We start from the raw sequence: 22500 nt of genomic DNA on the forward strand, positions 1-22500 counted from the left end.
TATGGATTAAAGAGAGCAGCTACGACAAAGAAACATGATTAAGAAATTGAGGTTGCAGAAATGAGGATGTTGAGATAGTCACTTGGCTGGACAAGAAAAGATAAAGTGAGAAATGAACAGATTCAAAGGTTGACTGAACCGAAGAATGTATCGATAAAGATGAGAGAAGATAGATTGAAATGGTTTGAAAAAGTTAAAAGAGGGAGTACGTGGGGAAGAAAATATTGGATATACAATGAGAGGGAAAGTGAAAAAAGGGACGCCCAAAGACTAGATGGATGGATAGGGTACGGAGGAAGATGATGCAATGAACTGAGATGCTTAATTATGGTAACCCTGTAAATGTGGGGTAACCTGAAAGAAGTTGATTGAATTACCCGGGACTCATATCAAAAGATTAAAGCAAAAAAAAGTATTCATGTCCTTGCTTGACTGTCACAGCAACAAGAGGCCACGTGAACATTAAGCTGGAAGCATCAATTATGTATAATCACATCTCAGTTAACATATTATATGTCGACTTTGCCTGTCATGAAAAGTGAATTTTAACTCACTTGGTGACAATTAGTCAATAATTTTGGCGTTTTAGACAAAACCAAAAAACAATGGTCCCTGACTCTCATTTTATTCGGATGAAGCAGTTCACGATATATATAAACTGATTTAAATAAATCTGAAATAAAGTACAGAAAAATTGTTGGTTTTTTTTTTAAAGACATCATTTTAAAAATACATGCTCACTATCACAGTCTAGTAAAAGATAAGATACATTGTCACATTATGATATAGGCGATATTAATGTGATGTGTTAAGGTAAAATACTCACAACATCCGCCAGCCGGATAAAACGTACCTACACACAAAACTATTTGTAACTTTGTTTATAGTCTGATACAATTTAGTGAGAGTTATTCATAAAAAATACTGTCTAAAACAACAACAACAACAACAACAACAAATAATAATAATAATAATAATAATAATAATAATAATAATAATAATAATAATAATAATAATAATAATAATAATAATAATAATAAAATAATAATAATAATAATAATGATAATAATAATAATAATAATAATAATAATAATAATAATAATAATAATAATAATAATAATAATAATAATAATAATAATAATAATAATAATAATAATAATAATAATAATAATAATAATAATATACCTTATTCATACAAAAAAAAATGGAAATTCGTTTACAGACGTGGCATGCACAAAAATGTATGGCGACAATGTATACACACACACACACACACACACACACACACACATATATATATATATAATATATATATATATATATATATATATATTGAATCGTGTTTGATACAAATATGGTACGAAAAGTGCTCGACATGTAGTAATGGAGCGAATATGTAAAAAATTACAACCAAGAACCAATAGCAACACTTTATCAATTTATTAATATGATAAATTGAGATAGGCCATACCTCTGGCCTTTAGCCCGAACTTGTGTGTGTATTTTTAAAAGATAGTATTTAATTTAAATCACAGTTGCGCGTTGAAAATTCGAACACCATGTGGCAAAAATGAATTAAGGTGACGTGTTGTCTTTGTTTTTATAGATATAAGGCGACGACTCCACATGGAGAACTTAATATATTTGTGAAGCAGAGTGACGTCAATTTTGTTCCTTCTATAAAATCACAATAATTCAATTGTGAAAACATAAATTTCTATTAAAACAAGAGCAAGATTAAAGTGATTGAAAGGTCATGACAGTCATAACACAAATTCACTTAATTTTAATTAATGTCTTCAATCACAGTCAGAGAATAATGACATTATTTGTCATTTTGATATAGATTATTTTTATTAATTGACAAAAAGAATTCAAACAAATAATGAATAATTAAACAGATAACGTTTATTTAATTTTATAAGGAAATCAGATAAACAAACGTAAATTACAGGATGGTATAAATAAGCGTTGTAAATCATCATTTTACATTGTATATTTTGTAAATAAAAGTGCATCTATAATATTAAATCAATAGTATGTAAAATATGTACCTATAGGATCAGAATATAATGTGTAGATATAGCAATAAAATGTAAAATAGATAATAATGAATTCCGTGTAAATATATCTTTATATTATGTAGGTAATAAAAAACGATATAACAACATTTTGAAAGTAAATGACGAGATTTGAAATATAGAGGTATGTTTATTATCAATATTATAGTAAACATCATCACCATTATCATCATCATCATCATCATCATCATCATCATAGAAGAACAAAACAATAAGACGAAACTAACATATTGCCTTTTTGTTGTCACAGCTAATTCCATTGAACACGTTGTTGTTTTAAAGGAGACGAAATCTAATCAAAGGTAAGACTACTCTATCTATTTCGACGAAATAATATTGTCATCTCTATTAAAATATATCCAAATTGTACAGTTTGTTAGGAATGTTATCAGAAACAGGCCTTGTATGAATGGACGTAACATCAAGGACTTCGTTGATAACCTCCAAGTGTTCATTTGGAGGATGTCCCAAAAGTTCTGAAAGTTTTTAATTCGAGTTTTTGGGAAACACAATCTAAATGAAAAAGCTTTTAACGATCAAACCTCCGAAGTGGCGGTATCGCCAATCCGCTGATCAAACCTTTCATGTCTACATCAGAGCTATGCGTATCAGGCTTTTTACGACGATTTAAACTCCGATGCCTCGTCAGAGGATTGATCAACGGGTTTTAAATAGGAGGTAGTACCACCTGCTTAAAAAAAACCCCAACCCCCCCCCCCCCCCAAAAAAAAAAACAACAACAAAAACTAAAGCATTTATATAGCACAACATTCACTAAACGTGCTGAAAGTGCTTTATCAAGCCTCGCCTGCTATTTGCATTCCCCAAAAGGAAAGGTCAAGTCCTTGTTCTTTCAGGGCTAGTTATTATGTAATACATTTTCCACTAAGCCATACTTCTCACATCATCTGCTGTACTAAAAACAAATCGAACTGGATGTTGTATGATCAAATGGGAATGGGAAAGGGGGTGGGGGGTATTTAAATAGTGTCATAACATCACTTAACAGTGACTGGATTTCATTAAGATTTATCGGACAATTGTACTGACCAGTTGATACACCATTCATATACAACAAAGACTACTTTCAATATGATATATTCTTTTCAATATTTTCAGGAGGCTGTGACATTAACCGAATTTTACTTGTTTTCATTTCAAATGAATGGAAAATTGAACAAATTTGTTCGATTTTCAATAATGGTGAGCTCGAGAGTAAATAAAGCTATTGATCAAATACTTAACCTTTATTTCCTAATTGTCTACATCATTCTCTACTTGTGGGTTTGAATCCCGTTTGTGGCATATATCTGGCCGTAAAAAAAGAAAATTTCAAGTCTGGATTAACTGGCGCTAAAATACATAGAACGAGGTCTATTACCTATTCAATTTTGTCGAATGTTTAGTAATATAGCCTACTCACTTTATAATATATTATGTCTCTCCACAACTACTTTGATGCCTTCAGAACGATCTGTAAACGTAGGTAGAGAAAAACATTCTCTGTGGTCATTACTCTAAAATTTACTTTCACATCATATCGTTTGCGGGGGGGGGGGGGGGGGGCTCAGCGGTACGGTTGTTGCTTCGTACCCGAAAGGTACAGAGTTCGATCACCCGCCGCTTCGCTGTGTAGCCTTGAGCAAGTCACCTCGCCCAAGCTCAATTTGCGGCGCTGCACTGCGGATGACGCCTGAGTTATACCAGTCTTCCCTTGAAATAGGCCCTAAAAACAAATTTCCCCTTTGAGATGAATGAAGGGAATATTATTTTATCTATGAACGAGTTGATGGGTTGGCCATTGCCAATGATTCACGGTATGGATGATTTCTACGATTCACAGACCATACCTTCCGTGTGTTGTAGTCAATGTCAATGTCAATGTCAGATCTATTAAAAACAAACATGATGAACTCTTCTCTCTGTGTTAAATCGTTAATGAATACCGCCAGGCATCCATTATCTCATTGACAGAAACCTGGCTTTCAAGTAAAATTCCATCGTCGTGTTTTGAGATTAACAATTTTACACTTTTTCCGGCCGACAGAAATAACGCGCACACAAACAGACAGGGGGTGGGGTGTGCACCTACATTAACAACAATTGGTGCCAGCCCAACAATACTACTATAAGGAATGTCTACTGTGACAAAAATAGTGAACTACTGATATTAAATATCAGGCCTTTCTATTTGTCTCGGGAATTCACAAACGTGGTGTTTAGTACTGTCTACATCCCACCATCAGCGGACGAGAAGGAAGCCAGGGGCATACTAAACAAGGAGGTCCAGGACAAGTTAAAGTCACCATATTGACGGGTGATTATAATCACTGTAGAAACTTTTCGTTTCCCGGATTCACACAATATGTCAACTGCTACACACGAGACAACAAGACAATGGACTTGTTTTTTTTGTTGTAAATATTGATCATTGTTATACGTGTTTGTCTCGTGCTCCGCTTGCTATCTCGGACCACTGCATGCTTTTGTTACTCCCCAAGCACCGCCATGTGTTTAAAAGAACGAAGCCAATAAAAAAAAAGATTTCCAAGTTTGGGATGAAGAGATTTGTGAAGGTTGCGTGGATGTTTGACAGTACTGAGTGGAGTGTTTTGTTTTTTTTTATCGACTAGTGTGATAGTGTGGATGAGTTGAATGACTGTGTGACTGAGTATGTCAAGTATTGTGAGGAGATTGTATGTCCAAAAAAAAAGAATTAACCCTCTCCCCCAATAATAAACCATGCATGGGTAACAAAAAATTTAAAATGCCTGATGAATAAGAAGAAATTTTTTATGCACTCATGGTGACAAAGAAAACCTAAAACTAAAACGATTAGAAATAAAGAAAGAAACCATCAAATGCAAAAATAAATACAAAATTAAAATCCAGAAAATCTTCTCATCTGGCAACATTAGAAACACTTGGCATGGACTGAAATCAGCTGTTAATTATACACCAAAACCAACAGTTGTGCCTTATACTTTCGGACTTGATAAATTAAACGAATTTTACTGTAGATTTGATAATGTAGATAACACGTCCATGATTGAATTACAAGTCGCATTTTCGTAATTAAATGAAAGAAAAGCAGCCGACTGACGGCATAAAAGGAAAAATTCTAAAAGAATGTTCACAACAATTGTGTTCCGTTTACACATATATTTTCAACATGTCTATCCATTGTACCTCTATCCCCCACATTAGGAAAACTTCCGAAATTAAACCTGTCCCCGAAAACAATATAAAATAAACTCAATGAACGACTTGAGACCAGTTGCATTGACTTCAATTATCATGAAAACATTTTAGCGACTCGTCCTCTCTAGGTTACGAAATCAATTTGTGCCACATGCTGACGGTCACCAATTTGCCTACCGGCTCGGAAGAACAGTGGAAGGTGCTATTTTGTTGTTTCTCAACATCTAGGAGCACCTTGATCACACCTGGAGCTATTGTAGATTACTTTACGCAGATATTCCCTCCGCCTTTAATACCATGCAACCTTAGTTACTTGTACAAAAAATGTTAACCTTGGGTATGTGTAGCCGTATTATTGCTTGGATTCTTGAATTTCTGACTAACATGGTATACAATACGTCCAGGTTGGTGACAACACGTCCACAAAAAAGACAACCAACACCTGAGCCCCTTAGGGCTGAGTATTATCCCCGATACTTTTCACAGTATACACAAACGACTGTCGAAGGCAAGATCCAAGCGTTCCTCTTATAAAATTTGCTGATTTGCACTTCAAGGTCTTATCGCTAATGGCAACGAGGAGGCATATAAAACTGAAATGGATAGGTTTGTGTCATTGTGTGATGATAACCACCTCGAGCTTAATGTAAGTCAGACAAAGGAGTTAGTTATTGACCTTAGGAAAGTAAAGAACCGATTGAACCAGTCAGGTTAAAGGGCCACTCAGTAGATTAGGTTCATTCCTATAAATACCTGGGCGTGACAATTGATGACAAGTTGCTGTGGACTGAACATGTTAACAAAGTGAACACAAAATTTAATAAACGTATATATTTTCTTTTCAAATTAAAGCAATTCAAAATAGATAAAACTCTCTGTACTTTATTCTACAGATTAATCATGGAAAGTGTTATCACATTTTGCATTGCGGCTTGGGAAGGCAACTTCCTTGCAGTAAATAAGAAAGAGTTAAACAGACTAATAAAGATGGCCCAGAAATCAACAAATGACATTGGGGATTTCGATGAACTTGTAGAAAAATCTACCTTTATGAAATTCTGTACAATTCTTGAAGTTAGCGACCATCCCTTGAACATCTCTATCTTGAGATCGGATAGGAGTGGTCGCCTGATCTCCGCACGAACAAAAAATGAAAGACATCGAAAATCGTTTTACCTTCTTTCATTCGAATTTATAACAATTCCTAATTGGTATTCTAAATTGACTTGACACTCATTGGAGTTCCCAATGTTATTAAATGATGTTATTAGATGATGCCATTAGATGATGTCATTAGATGATGTCATAAGATGATGCCCAACTAGCGCATTGTATCTTTTTGTTACTATATGCATGTTTCTCTCTCGCTTTTGTTGTGCAATAGTAGACACTCTTATCTTAACGTAAAATAGTAGTATTTAGTTAAATGAGACCCTTTATTGATAATTTAATTTAAACAACATAAACATACGCAATGGGCAAATATTCGTTCCATAATTATATATTTTTAGAACAGATCTAGACGTATTTACACTAATTTATAACGTCTATATGATTTAATTTATAAGACAATTAATATTAAACAGGTTTTTAAAGTAGAAATAATTTTAAGGAATTGACCTTACTTAAGCTTATACAATTTTGATCGTATACAAAAAATAATCTAATATCATTGCATTTTATTCCATTTTATATATTGATTATATATATATATATATATATATATATATATATATATATATATATATATATATATATATATATATATATATATATATTCCAATTTTTGTCACTGATCTTAACTTATTTCCACGAATTTATAATTCTCAATATGCAAATTCATTTACCCATTTTGTTACTTTCACAATATCCATACTTTTACCACATAGTTATTTACTAGCTTATTATCATGTCTGTTCAACACGTCTGTACAAAAAAATTTACAATAGATGAATAAAGTATTATTATTATTATTATTATTATTATTATTATTATTATTATTATTATTATTATTATTATTATTATTATTATTATTATTATTATTATCATTATTATTATTATTATTATTATATTATTATTATTATTATTATTATTATTATTATTATTATTATTATTATTATTATTATTATTATTATTATTATTATCATTATTATTATTAAGATAAGTTTGCTTTAATAGCTATGTCAATATGCAGTTTATGACGTTTTAATGGATTTTTGGACCGAGGGATGAGTCCGGGCTATATATGTGGGAACGAAATATTCAATATTTATGGCCATAAACTGTTTTATAACAAACCAGTTAACACTTTCCTATAAAATCAATCGTTAAAGTCAGTAAATATAAAAATAGAAGAGTGAATATGATTTTCAAGTAAAGTCAAGATTAGAAGTAGATTTTATTTTAATTTAAGGTATCATTACGCAAAAAAACATCAGACTGTTGCATACTACTCTACTTTGTTTTTATTATATTAAGTGACGTAACAAGTTAGGGTAATCCAACTCAATACAAGTTCATTTTGGTGCGAGATGAAGATTAGTGGTCAATATGCATTATTATTGACGTGGTTTATTTACTAAGACGATTTGTAGAGGGGTGTTATGATATTACTTTTATTCTTACTTTGACTATATTCAATAAGGATATTTGATTCTCTTTGTCCCTCAGTGTTCAATTATCCACACATGACAAAGACGATTATGAATACACAAAGAGACAAGAGAACACTGTAAAGGCATGTCGGGAAAAGAAGAACTCCGAAATTTGGCTCAAAGACTGGCCTGGCATTAAGAGAGAACCAAGCTTTAGAAATAAGCCCATGATATCTACCAAAACAAAATTGTTTTTTTGTCTCGTAGGTAAAGTAGCTTCGTCATTTTTCACAAGGTAAGGCTAAAAAAAAATCCACTGCTCTTTTCCCTCAGCATTATTTCAATATATTTTATTTTTAAGTTCAAGTCACCAATATGATAAATCATGACATAAAATCAGTTTGTCCTTAAGTACTTCTTCTTCTTCTTCTTCTTCTTCTTCTTCTTCTTCTTCTTCTTCTTCTTCTTCTTCTTCTTCTTCTTCTTCTTCTTCTTCTTCTTCTTCTTCTTCATTCTTCTTCTTCTTCTTCTTCTTCTTCTTCTTCTTCTTCTTCTTCTTCTTCTTCTTCTTCTTCTTCTTCTTCTTCTTCTTCTTCTTTGTAATTTAATTGTAAATAGATACGTTTATAACACGCTATCGCAATGCGGTGTTGTGTCAACGTGAAACATTGATTTTGAAATTGAAATCACAAAAGTTGATTTGAATTTATTTTGCCCAATAGGGAGAATGGATGCAGATTTTGTTTTGTTTTATTTTATAACCTACTTTAGGCTCGGGGGTCCCGCTAGCTCATTTGGTAGAACACTCGCTTCACACGCAAAGGGACCGTGATCGATCCCGGGTGCAGTCGAGATTTCTGATCCCCCTGTCCACCCAGCAGTGATTGGGTAGCTGGGTCTGATAAATCTGGCGGAAAGTACTTTGCGTTAGACTGGTGTCCCATCCAAAGGATATCAAGTAAATTGATATTGTCCGTTGCGCACTATAGACACCGGGATAAACTCCGGTTCCATGGGCCTATTGACTCTGAAGGACTACTTTATGCTCAGGTTTTGTTTTTCTGTCGTCTGTTCTTCCTTTACATTCAATTTTGAAACATGCTTCATTCCGATATAACGCCGAATAGAGGAGTGGTTCACATTTACAGATATGCATTGATAAAAAGAAATACTAATAGCTTTGACACCTCATCTATCTGAGACGCTGCTGTTTCTGCAGATGTTGTTAAATTTAACCGGACAATGTGTGTTGAAATGATCATCCACTTCATTAGATGAACGCTTATGTTAAACAGTGTGTAGAAAGTGTGTTTTAGTCTGTTTTTGATTAGATTCCAGACTGAAATGCAAGCCATATGACATCGATCGAACAGAAAACATATCTTGAAGAAAAGGATACTTACTTTTAATAAATCAAAACTTTCCGAATCTCAAAACCACCGCCTTTTCCTAGATAGTGTCGAAATTAGGGCCACCACTTACAATTTTACAAAATCGCGGGTATTACGCATGAAAAGACAACATTTTCCATTCGTTTTTCAGTCGGAAAGTAGGTGAAACAGAAAGAAAACTTATCGGCGACTAAGATGACATCAATGTTTTTATGTCCGAAAATATAAATTTAGGTGAAAAAACAGGTTTGAAAGCAAGCTAAGAGCGTCGATTTTACAACCAGTTCGGAACCGGAAGAGTAGAAGGTGTGGCGGCACCATTCATCTGCCATATTACGATCGCAACTATACTTTCTGTACTTCTTATATTACTGCCTCAACCACCAATATATATTGCAACCACATATAATCACCATCATACGGCAGGTGGATATTCATTTAGTACAGGTACCAACTCCCCCTCTCCTTCCAGTGCACCCCAAATCTTGACAGAAAGTGTTCTCATATACCTCTACTGTCTGTTTCTTCATCATCTTCTAAGTCCGCTCATTGCCTCCCTCACTCACTCACTCACTCACTCACTATCCAGCGTCGTCCTCATTGACGTTGGCTGCCCGCACTTTGTGATAACAAAAGTCCGCCAATTCTCTTCGTCTGTTGACGGTATCATATATTTCCCTTCCATTCGTCTCTGTCCATTCTATGATGTTTTTATATAGGTAGGCCTAGGTCTTCCCCTTCCTCGTTTGCCCTCCATTTTCCCCTGTATCACATATTTCGTCCGCGTGCATGGGCTTCGAAATACATAACTGAAAAAACTGAGTTTTCTCCTTTTGATTATGTAATAGCTCTGGCATGACTTCCAGCTCTTCCAATATGTTTTTATTTGTTCTTTTTCCCCTCCAGCAGCTTATCCTCATCATCCTTCTGTAAAACCAAATTTCAGCAGAGATTATACGTTTCATGTCTTTGTCTTTTAGGGTCCATCCTTCTGTGCCGTAGGTCATCACTGTCCACACCAATACTTTTACTAATTTTATTTCCAAATTTTGTCCTATGGATTTGTCTTTCCACATATTAATTAGAGAGGTCATTCTTTTTTTTTGCCATCGCAATTCTGTTATTTATATCCATCGAGCAATGGCCATTTAGCGTTTTAGTGGATCCCAAATATTTAAAATGAGACACACCTTCGATCTCTTCGCTTTTAATGAGTATGACTTGATATTTAACTTCTCCAATTTGCATGTATTTTGTCTTCTTGGTATTTAGTTTCAGGCCTTTGAGCTCACCTGCGTTGTTTAGATCATTAATGAAAGTTGTTGCTTTTGTGTGGTTGTTAGTAAGGATTGCGATGTAATCTGCATATCTGAGATTTGATATTTTTAGACCTCCTATTTTAATTCCAAAATTTTCAGCAGCGGCTTCTCTCATTATTTGTTCAGTGTATGTGCTGAATAGGTGTGGTTACAGAATGCAACATTGTCTCACACTTGCTCCTATTGTGAAACATTCTGTGTGTTTGCTGTTGCAGCGAATTCTAACTTCTTGGTTTGTATATAAGGATTGTATGAGGGCAACAAGATGTGATGGGAAACCCATGTTGTGTAGAGTCTGAAAAAGTTGTTCATGTTCAACACTGTCAAACGCTTTGCTGTAATCTATAAAGATGATGTATGCTTCTTTGTGAATTTCATTTAGTTTTTCTATGATGACTTAAAGTGCGCAGAGCATGTCTCCAGTACCTCTTCCTGGTCTGAAACATGCCTGTTCCTCTGCTAGTTTTGATTCTATTTTAACTTTTAATCTTTCTGGGATGACATAGAGCATCATTTTTCTAGTGCTATGGTTCTGTAATTGTTGTGTTTCTCCTGATTTATGTGGCATTACAATTTCTTGTTGTTTCCATTCCCCTGGTCATTGACATGTCTCCCAGATCTTGCAGTATAATGAGTGTAGGATCTTCACCTCATGTTCTCCATTCGCTTTTGTAAGTTCTGCTGGGATGCCGTCCAATCCCGGAGATTTACCATTCTTTAGTTTTGATACAGTCTTTTCTATTTCGTGTATCACTGGTGCTGGCTCTTTTGGTTCTATGTTATTTTGAAAGTTTATGTCCTTCGCTTGATGTGATTTTATTTCCATACTCCTTCCATCACATCATGATTAATTTAGGATCTGTCCTTGAGAGTCTTTTATTGTTAATTGGTTAGGCTTGAGCTGTTTTTGTTTCAGTGTATTGATTTTATCATACATTTCCTTTGACATATTGCAACGATCAAATAGATTTATGTTACGACATTGATTTGTTTTTTGACATGTACTTTCAGTTTTTTGTATTCTTCCATTTGTCCTTTAATTCTGGCTTCTATTTTACTGTTAGCCAGATTGATAAATTCTTCGCTTATCCATGGGCTTGTCTTTTTCTTTCGTTATCGTCCAAGGATAGAAGCTGCTGTTTCATGATATATATTCCTCATATCTATCCATAGATCTTGTGGTGTTTTTTTCATCTTGGATGTCACAGAGGGCCTCAGATCGGTTTTCTGTTTCGGCAACAAACCTGGCTTTTGTTTCTGGATTTTTTACTTTATCTGTGTCATATCGGATCACATGTGCTTCTGTTTTTCTCTGTCTAAAACCTTTCATCTTAAATTTTGCTGTCAGAAGGATATGGTCGGTATCACAGTATGCGCCTGGTTTTGTTATGCGATCAGTAAAACTTGTAAACCACTTTTTACTGGTTAAAATATAGTCTATCTGGATCTTTGTGAGTCCATCCGGTGAGGTCCAGGTGTATTACCTTCTAACGTGTCGTTTGAACCAGGTGTTGAGAATCATGAGATTGTTGGGTTGTGTGAAGGTGTTCCCCCGAGTCATTTTTATGTACTTAGACCGTGTATAATAAATGTGTTACAACACATAAAACAACAACGAGTCAGCTAGTTTCAGAATTTTAATGCTTGATAATAATCAACGTTCCATCCAAAAAAAAAAAACAACAATGGCCGATTGCGGTCTACCCTTCCGCCCACTACTCTACAGTCATGCGCAAGGCACCAAATAAGGGAGGTAACAATTAGATTGGTTTGAGTATTTTCAACACTCCCCGCCCCTGGCCTGTGCCATCAATAGGCCAGCATAGTAGGAACCAAGACATGAAGCTTGGGAATTGATAATCAAATGAGGTTTGCACTTTGTCATTAATCCACTCATTAACCCATTCTTATAAGGTAAAAGTACTTCGCAAACAAATAAATCATAACAGCGAATTGACATGGGAATAATAACATGAAATCATAAGAATAATAGTAATAGTACACAAATTGAGTGCATAAGTGATCGTAAAGTTAATAGTAATGCATTAAATGAATATCTCACCTTATTGTCCATACATAAAAAGAGGGATTTCTACCCAAGAGAAAGTGGAAATTAGCAAAATATGGAGAAAAGAAAATGAATTTGCATTTATCTTTTAAGCTCGGGGTCCTAATTGGTCCCATTGACTATCATGATCATAATATAATTAAACAAGGCATTTAAATTGAGTCAACCTACATGATACGTGTAGTTATTAAGACACATAAAGCATCATCATATTCACTCAGATATCAAACTTAAACAAGTAATATCAAACATCCAAATCAAATCAAAAGAATCTTTAGAATTAAAATTTAAAAAAAAATTAAAATAAGGTCATTCATCATCCGATAAAACTGGCGAAGAAAATGTTACATAAGCCAATGACTATGATATAACAAGTTACAAATTTAACATAGTTGGAGGTCTAATCAATCTACCACTCTTAGACCGGGCACCAACGGTCGTTTCGGGTTCTTTATTTGAGACTGTTTCTGAAACTTCAAGCTTATGAAGCCTTTTGACAGCTCTTAACAAATCTCCCCTTTCAGTCCGAATCGTGGCTGCTCTGACCAAACCGTCCTTGCTGAGGTTTATTTTCCTCCCTAACGAGCACAATGGATCCCTTTTCAAGACCATCTTTACTTTTCCCATTCCCCAAGGATGGGAGATTTCTCACATAATCTTCACTCCAAATGCACCAAAACTTCTCTAAAACAAGTCTACGCTCATTATCAAGAAAACAAAACTCTTCATTTTGTGGCCCAATCCCAGCTCGTACAGTACTGAATGGAGAATTTCTGCCCACCAAGAAATGTGAAGGAGTCAGCGGCCCACTGTGTTCCTCCGCGTAAGTTAATGGTCTAGAGTTCACACAAGCTTCTATCTCAACCAGTAGTGTTTCTAACTCAGCTAGATTCACAAGATTTCTTCCTACTGATTTTCTCAACGCAGATTTAGTTGACCTCACTAGTCTCTCCCACTTATTGTCCTAAAGCTAAAGGAATACTAAACTTCCATGAGGGCGCAGCAGGCCCAAATTGTTTGACAAGACATTCGCTAGCAGCTATGAAGGTTTTAGCATTATCAGAGTAGATTACAGCAGGGATCCCTCTTCTAGCTACAAATCGTCTATATGCCAACAAGAAGTCAGCTAGTGAGAGCGATGGTACAAGTTCAAGATGTATAGCCCTTATGACCCCACAAGTGAACAGTAAAATGTAATACTTCTTTTCACACATGTCTGAACAATAAACAGGACATGCATGATCCACTCCCACTATAGAAAATGGGTTCGATCTACTGATCCTGTCAGATGGCAAAGGGGCAACAGTCTGGTTACACGGTCTAGAGTCGTGTCTTTGACAAATCACACATCTTTTACACACATTCTTAGCAAGCACTCTCAAACTGAATATCCAATAATTGTTTCTTAGGGAAGTTAGCAAAGTCGCTACTCCTGCGTGCTTTAACAGCACATGTTGAAATCTAACAAGCAATAATGAAAAATGGCATTTAGGGAGTACAATGGGGTGTTTTTCATCAAACGTGTAATCTCTAGACATTTCTAATCTACCAGACACTCTCAATAACCCGTCTTCATCAAGGATAGGGGATAGTTTGTGAAGTGGCGATTTCTTGGGTATCACCTTCCCATCAATGAGACAATTTATCTCTTCGTGATAACTTTCTCTCTGTACAAGCTTTAGTACATGAACATTTGCCCCTTTTAGTTCATCAGACTTTAGAACTGGTAGTGTGTTCAGTTCGTTTGAGGAAACTGAGGATTTCAGGTTGTTAATGAATCTTAAGACCCATCCAATGACCTTGATGATTTTGGGGTATTGACTAAACCTTTCAAAATCTATGCCCTGCTCTTGCGTTTGTTGTTGCAAAGTGAGTAGAGCAGGCTGACATGAGCGCACTCTTTCCAAATGCACTTCTTCTTCATGGGAAATCCTTTCATCATTGGACCCGTTATCAGTGTTCGAATCCATAATCTCTAGGTTTTCAACACATTGGAGCCATTCAACAGAATTCGTGAGCTTATTAGCAGAGACACCACGGGTCAATAGATCAGCCGGGTTCTTTTTCCCAGAAATGTGACTCCAGTTCGAAGGGCTTGTCAGAGTTTGTATCTCTGTGACTCGGTTTCTTACAAATTGTTTCCATCTCTGTGGATCAGCCTTGATCCAATGCAAAACAATATTAGAATCAGTAAATCATGAATAAGCAATATCAAAAGGTAACTTCAATGCATTTTTAACAAAGGAAAGTAATCTAGCAACAAGCAATGCTCCTAACAATTCCAATCTAGGTAAAGTTATTTTCTTCAACCGAGCAACTCGAGCTCTAGAGACAACCAAAGAAATTTTCTTACATTCCTTCTCATGTACCTCCAAGTAAATACAACACCCATACTCCCTTTCTGAAGCATCAGAAAAACAAAGTAATTTCATGTCACTGCAACCTCCCCATGAGTAAACAGAGAAACAACGCGGAACTTTCCACTTACTGATGTCACTTAACCCATTTGCCCAGGCTGACATTTTGTTCTGTAACTCATACGGCAGAGGATCATCCCACTGCAATCCCATACGCCACAAATCTTGGAACATGATCTTTATCAAAACAGTGAAGGGGTTCAAGAATTCCAAAGGATCATATATTCTGGCAATGAAGCTCAGAACCAAGCGTTTCGTGTATTGGATATTTTCTACCAAGCTTGGGTCGGCTCGAAAAAAGAAATAGTCTTCATTGGCATCCCAGTGCATGCCAAGGATCTTAATGGTTGGAGTAATTATGGCTGAACCATTCTCAAAATCAAAACAACTCTTTCTAGCAAGTGACACAGATGAAGAGCTTGCTCCCCATTTACTGAGAGGAAAACTTCCCCTTTTCAGTCATTATTTCACTTGCCAAACTTGCCATTTGCTCAAGTTTTTCCTCTGTGTCAGCGCCAGACAACTAGTCATCAACATACAAATTATCTATGAGTTCATTCACTACCCTTGACGGTTCAAACTTTCTCAAATGACATTGAATCGTGGCATTCAGGAGAAACGGGCTACTTGCGTTACCGAAAATGACACGATCGAATCTCATTACCCTTCTCTGTCCCCTTACATCCCAGATAAATCTATGCACATTTAGGTCTTCTTTGACAATTTTGATCTGAAGAAAGGCTTTAGAGATGTCAGCCGTCAGCCCATACTTCCACATTCGGAAGCGTAACATGATTTCTGTCAAGTTTGGGAGGAGATTTGGTCCAGTTTCCATGCAATCATTAAGAGATATACCGTTCGAACCCTTTGTTGAGGCATCGAAAACAAGCCTTATTTTAGTAGTTGTACTGTCCTCTCTAACCACAGGTCTATGCGGTAAATAAAACACCGGGTTCGAAGTAATCATTTGATCCACTGGAATCTCATTGACAATGCCATTCCTTTCCATGTCCTGAATGACCTCATTATAACCTGTCTCGAGTGATGGGTCCCTACCCAATCGTTTCATGAGAGTGTTCGACCTCTTCACCGCCTGCGACATGTTTGCATTCAGTTTTTCTTTGTGATCTGCCTTCCATGGAAGATGCACGACATATCTGCCTTCCTCAAACCTGACAGATTCATTGAACTCAGTAAGAACCTTAGAGTCAGTATTACAATGATGATCAATATTTTCTCTAATACCAATAGTGTCTAAATTCCAAATTTGATGACAACAGGAATATCTGACATGCACAGAAGCTGAGCTTATGTAGGACCAGAGGGGTCAAAATGACACCGTATGTGTCTCCCGTTATATCAAATGCCTCGAGACTTCTTATGTTCGTCTGTAACTTGTCGTATAAATTCCACAGATCATTTGTATTCTTCCCAGTAATCGACAAATTCAGTAGCTTTTGAATGTGGCTGAACACTATTCTTTCTTTTCGTCCGAAACGTTTTTCTAGAATTTCCCTCAAAGGAGCCTGAAAGCATCCATCCAAACAACGTTTCCTGTGCATGTAGATATTTCGTGATATGACAAACACTAGGCTTTACAAATTGCCAAAGGTGATCTAATCCTATCAATATATCAATGTGGACTTGACTGTCATGATTCACCAGTGATCCATCCACCAGTTTTAGCCCTTTGGTCTTTATTTTGGTGGCAACATCTTGCGGCAATTTGTGCTTACGAATTGGAGCACAGATCTCTGGTGACTCAGTGACAATCATTTCCTGTATTTCACCAGAAGTGGTTTTTAAACACAGTTTAAATTTATCTCTAATCTGGGGCTTGTTGGGCTTGGATTGTCCGAAAAGAGCAACAGAAACATTTTCCTTTCCAATTCCAACCGACTTCAGTCCTAAATCCTTAATTAAAGATTTTCTTATATAACTTCTGTCCGAGCCACTGTCGAATAAAATCGTTGCCTGTCCATGGCCTTTGTTGTAGTTCCAGACTGTGACCGTAGCAGTCTGCAATACTGCTGTTTTTGACGACGTGTGTCCCATCATTCTGGTTTGTGCCTTCACACACATGGTATGCGAACCTTCGCCTTCTCTCGTTTGGTTATTATCGCCACTTTTACCTTGTGGTTCTAAAAATAACAACGTATGATGTCGTCCCGAACACGAATGGCATTTACTCATGGACTTACAGTCCTTTACCTTATGCATACCGAAACACAGAAAACACAGTCCCTTACTAAAACACTGAGACTTTCTGGTAGCCGGGTCCATCTTTATCCAAGAGTAGCATTTCAGTGTGGCATGTCCTTTGCCGCACACATTGCAGGTCGTAGTCGTGGTGCTTCTGGCATCATTACCAGAACGAAGAGCAGAGGCTGTTGTGAATCTCCCCCGTGCTCTGTGATAAACTCTGGGCGAGGGTTGATCACTACGGAAGGTTTGAGAACGCTCCCGCCTGAGAATTTCGTTGTGTAGAAAAGTGAGAAGGGCTTCCAGGTCACTCTTCCTTCCATCTCCTTGTCTAGCCCATTCCAAACGAATATTTTCGGGTAGCTTATGTAGGACCAGAGGGGTCAAAATGACACCGTATGTGTCTCCCGTTATATCAAATGCCTCGAGACTTCTTATGTTCGTCTGTAACTTGTCGTATAAATTCCACAGATCATTTGTATTCTTCCCAGTAATCGACAAATTTAGTAGCTTTTGAATGTGGCTGAACACTATTCTTTCTTTTCGTCCGAAACGTTTTTCTAGAATTTCCCTCGCCGCTTCATAATTTGCTTCTGTAAGCGCTAGCCCCTGAACTAAGGCCAGTGCTTCACCTTTGAGGGTTGCTTGTAAGTATGTAAATTTACTGACAATGGGTAAATTGGTGTTATGGACAATGGCAGAAAACTTATCCCAGTAGGACTGCCATTGGGTGTGATCTCCACCAAACTTGGGTAGTTCTAGTTGGGGTAGTCTGACCTGAGGTAAAACGGATTGGGATGGGATGAATTGTTCTTCATTACTGTATTTAATACTAATGTTCTTTGCAGCTAAAAGTTCCTTCGCTTTAACTAATGCACCAACTTTTTCTTCTCTAAATATTTCACTTTGTCCAATCTCTTCCTCTAAGTCACTTGTATCTAAAAGTTTCTCAAATTCACTTTGGGTCTCATCATAAGCAAGCAATTTTTCCTCTATACTTTCAATACACTGAGTTATTTGTTGTTCGGAAGAATCTAAAGTAATGTGTTGGAAGCGATTAGCCGCAATGGTTAATCTGGCTTTCGTGGCGGTCCTGGTCTTCTTCGCTGCTTCCATGTCGTAAATGAGTACAAGAATATTATACGAAATAATTTAAGAATACACGTGAAATGGTGAATACTTTAATAAGAATGACAATATTAGATACAGACGATCACCAGCAGACGTCTATCTATCAGTCTTGATAGCGATACTTCAACTCAAATTGGAATAAAATCTACTCGCCTCCACATTATTTCTCGTGGTGCATGTTGGTAGGCCTAAGTTGTAGAAAGCTGTGATCTCGGTCATGCGATCCAGAATAATCGAATTCCCGAATATTAAACGATACATTCAATACATGTTCATCTCTGTCATGAGATAAAAATATATAAATAAAGACAAGAAAGGATTAATCTCAATCCTAAATTCCGGATGGAAAGTCAATTTCTACTTCCTCACTCAAGTGACTCGAGCCGTCGATCAATGAATCAATGTTATGAAAATGCATCCATCTGTCATGATGATTAACAAAGTAATTCACCTTTCAAATTAGTCCCACGACTGAAGAATCTAAACGCCCATGCTTCCCGCGTTTTCGGCACCATATAATAAATGTGTTACAACACATAAAACAACAACGAGTCAGCTAGTTTCAGAATTTTAATGCTTGATAATAATCAACATTCCATCCAAAAAAACAACAATGGCCGATTGCCGGTCTACCCTTCCGCCCACTACTCTACAGTCATGCGCAAGGCACCAAATAAGGGAGGTAACAATTAGATTGGTTTGAGTATTTTCAACACCGTGTGGGCCTAATCCTCTGTCCTTGTTGGCACCCTCACCAACTTTTGCATTAAAGTCCCCCGTGATAATGAGGGCATCTCGAGGTTTTACTTCTTCTTTTACTGATTGTAACTGGTCGTAGAAAATTTCAATTTCTTCCTCGTTATGTGTTGACGTTGGAGCATAGACCTGTATGATGGTCGCTGTTACTGGTTTCGTATCTAGGCGCATAACAAGTATTCTTTCATAAACAGGGATGTAGCTTATCAGACTATTTTAGCTTGGCGGTCAAGGATTATAGCAACTCCTGCCTGTCCCTTGTTTCCCCCGCTGTATATGAAAAGGTGTTCTTCGTGGTTGAAATGCCCACTGCCCTTCCATCGACATTCACATATTCCTGTGATATTTATGCCTTGATGTTCAAGTTCTTTCGTAAGCAAATGGAGTTTTCTTTGTTAAAGTAATGTTCGAATATTCCATGTGACCATTGTGATGGTGCGTTTTCTTCTTTTGTTTTTGTTTTTCTTTTTCTTTCTCCATTCTCTACTTTCCCGTTTTCTGCTTTGCCATCCGTTCCAAATAAAGCCTCAACAGAACAGTTTGGTTCATCCGCCTAGGAAGTCAACCTCCTTTGCAGGTTTCGGCTGACTTCGTCATCTCTTGATGTCCTTCCTGTCTGGATACTTCCTTCCCCAGGAAATTTGACCCTGGTGGCTCTGGAGGAGCCCAGCTCGGTCGGGTTCTGTTATTCTTTTATTTGTCATCATGTGTAGGTTTTGTGGCAAAGGAGTACGTGGGTTATTTACCTTTGCCTTCCAGACGGTTATGGCCGCTAATCATTTCAGTCTGATGCGCCCCAGGCATAAAACGACGCCTTTCCACCTCTCGCCTTTCAAGCCGTTGTCCTGATACCTGGATCGTACGCCTTTTCCGCCGACAGATGTGTATACTTTTGAGGAGAGACTTTCCTCATCTTTGAATCTGTCCACATAGTTTCGCCAGCCAGCCATATGTGAACTAGACATGAACGGGGTTACCAAATAGGATTCTGGCCATCCCGAAAGATGTGGCTGCCTCTCACCGTGAGGTGCTAACCCTAGGACTTCATATACAGGACAGATCCCCGCCCTCTTACTCAATTCTACGGGGCCGTTCGTTTTTTCCTATATAACAGTACCCCTGTCGTCAGGCTTTAATGATATGCAGATGTTGGTGACAATCAAAGGCATTCCTTTCTCGTCTTTCCCCCAGCCGTTTCCCCATCGGGTGGGGAAGTGATGTCACTTTTACGTCATCAAAGAAATTCCTTAACTGACCGGCTCAAGAGTAAGACGTCCGTTCTCCCGACAATACTGTCTTTAAAGTAATGGCTACAGTTAAGATACTGCTATGTACTACGAAGGTAGTATTTCCCACACAAAAACGGTCAAATTTCACACATATCTACAAGTTGCAGCATGAAACGGAAAGGCAACGAGTAGAATACTGCTATTTTACTAGGAAGAAGTGTCAAGACGTTAAGTCATATTTTGTGTGTGAGTAGTGCTGCCAGATGGCCACGCGTATGATCAAAATAGACACACGGAGAATCGCGTATATATTATTATTTATTAAAATTTTCTTTTTAAAAAATAAAACAAGTCTTTTCCTAGGTTAGTCGATAAAAAAATAAAAATCGATGTCTTTTAAGGAGGTCAGAGTGTTTGGCGTGTTTGGCCACATGAGGTTCTATTTGGTCACTTTTGCAGTCTAAATTGGCTTCGAAGAACTCCGACCATCTGGCATGCCTGTTTGTGAGAACAGAAGTATAAAACAATATGCATTTAATTTGCCTCTTTAGTTTGTCAACTTTCAAAGCAAGCGGTTGTGTGTCATTCGTTTTTAAATGGAATTATTATAATTGATATATTTCAGTGGATTACACGATGTGCAACTGTGCTTAAGGTAATCATTATCATGCTCTGATTCCTATTAACATTGAAATATTCTTGAAGTGAGTTATTACAAGATCAGAGAAAAACATACGCTTGTTTAGAAAGTCAATTTCCTTTTTCAATAGGTATTTAATCTCCTTGACTTCTCTCGCATTTTTCTGTAATTGACAGTTGTATGTGATAATTGATTTCTTTAATTTGGGGAGTTTTATCATTATTGGTAAACTATCATACTATCATAAAAAAGTGAATTATGGATTACGCTAACTAACGAAATTGATGAGAGTGAGTCTAAGACAAATTGAAAACTGAAAATGGTATGAACCTTACAACCCAGAGTTCAAGGATGAGAGATATCCACTGGTGGTGACTGGTAATTGAAACTTTATAACTAAGAGTAAATGTTTAGAAATGGCATCATCATGAAGCAAACTTTAAATATGCACTCATAGTTCTTGATCAAAGAAAAATGTTTAGAAAGCAATGAAAGGTCAAAGTCAATATCCCTTTAAAATAAATAAATAATCTGCTTGACTTCTCTTGTATTTTTCTGGCATGGTATGTGATAATTGATTTCTTTAATTAGTGGAGTTTTATCGATAACATGACAAATACCTGAAATATATAACAATATAATCCATTTATTTTATTATTTAGGATATCAATATAAGTATCAGATAACTATAAATATAACTTTTAGAAACTAGATTCCAACTTATAGAGATGCATACTATAAAACCGAAGCATAATATTACTTCCCTGACTCAGAACTAATCATAATAGTGATAGAACGATTCAATTGACTTTTATTCATTATTTGTGATGGATTACGGATTACACTAACTACAGAAATGGTGAGTCTTGACAAAATTAAATCGGAAACTTTTGTAATATACGAACCTTGTAACACACACTTATGCACACAACACCTCGTACCCCTCCCCCCACGCGTACACACCTACTACCACCCCCCCCCCCCTACACACATACATTCTCAATACGAATTGAACTACAGACTACAGTGAGGTTGAAGCCTACACTGCTACCCCCCCCCCTCTTCTCTCTCTCTCTCTCTCTCTCTCTCTCTCTCTCTCTCTCTCTCTCTCTCTCTCTCTCTCTCTCTCTCAGTCACATTCACGAAATGACACAATCATGAATTAGGCAATGACCGATCAGAATGCAGCGTGCACTATTAAATTAGGTTTGTTTATCTTGCCCCCGCCCTCACCCAAACCTCATTCCTCCTCTTGTTTTGACTTTACGGATGACTGGGTTTTTATTGACTTAACATGAATAATTACTTGTCAATATACTAAATAGCTGGTGTCTAGAAACTGAACATCAACAATGGCTCTTCCCCGAACTAAGTTTTTGTTTTCTATCTCGCTCTCTGTCTATCTATCTTCATTCTATGTTAGTCAATATGATATAATATATATATTATCTCCCCCCTCTCTCTCTCTCTC

The 22500-nt window shown here is 36.6% G+C and overlaps 1 protein-coding gene across 5 annotated transcripts in view; it reads left to right on the forward strand.

The window, feature by feature from the left end:
- The window catches only part of LOC144980949 (carbohydrate sulfotransferase 10-like), a 49493-nt gene that overhangs the window by 21778 nt on the left and 5215 nt on the right, over nt 1-22500 (forward strand). For all 5 annotated transcript variants that reach the window (XM_078928935.1, XM_078928936.1, XM_078928938.1 and 2 more), the window contains 2 exons: nt 2332-2383; nt 7953-8171. In XM_078928935.1, the coding sequence (XP_078785061.1) occupies nt 2332-2383; nt 7953-8171 (271 nt within the window). The remainder of the gene's footprint in view (nt 1-2331; nt 2384-7952; nt 8172-22500) is intronic.

Source organism: Berghia stephanieae, chromosome 10, assembly GCF_034508935.2.
Source record: "Berghia stephanieae isolate SIO BIC M18660-M18661 chromosome 10, UCSD_Bste_1.3, whole genome shotgun sequence".
In the NCBI taxonomy this organism is placed as follows: domain Eukaryota; kingdom Metazoa; phylum Mollusca; class Gastropoda; order Nudibranchia; family Aeolidiidae; genus Berghia; species Berghia stephanieae.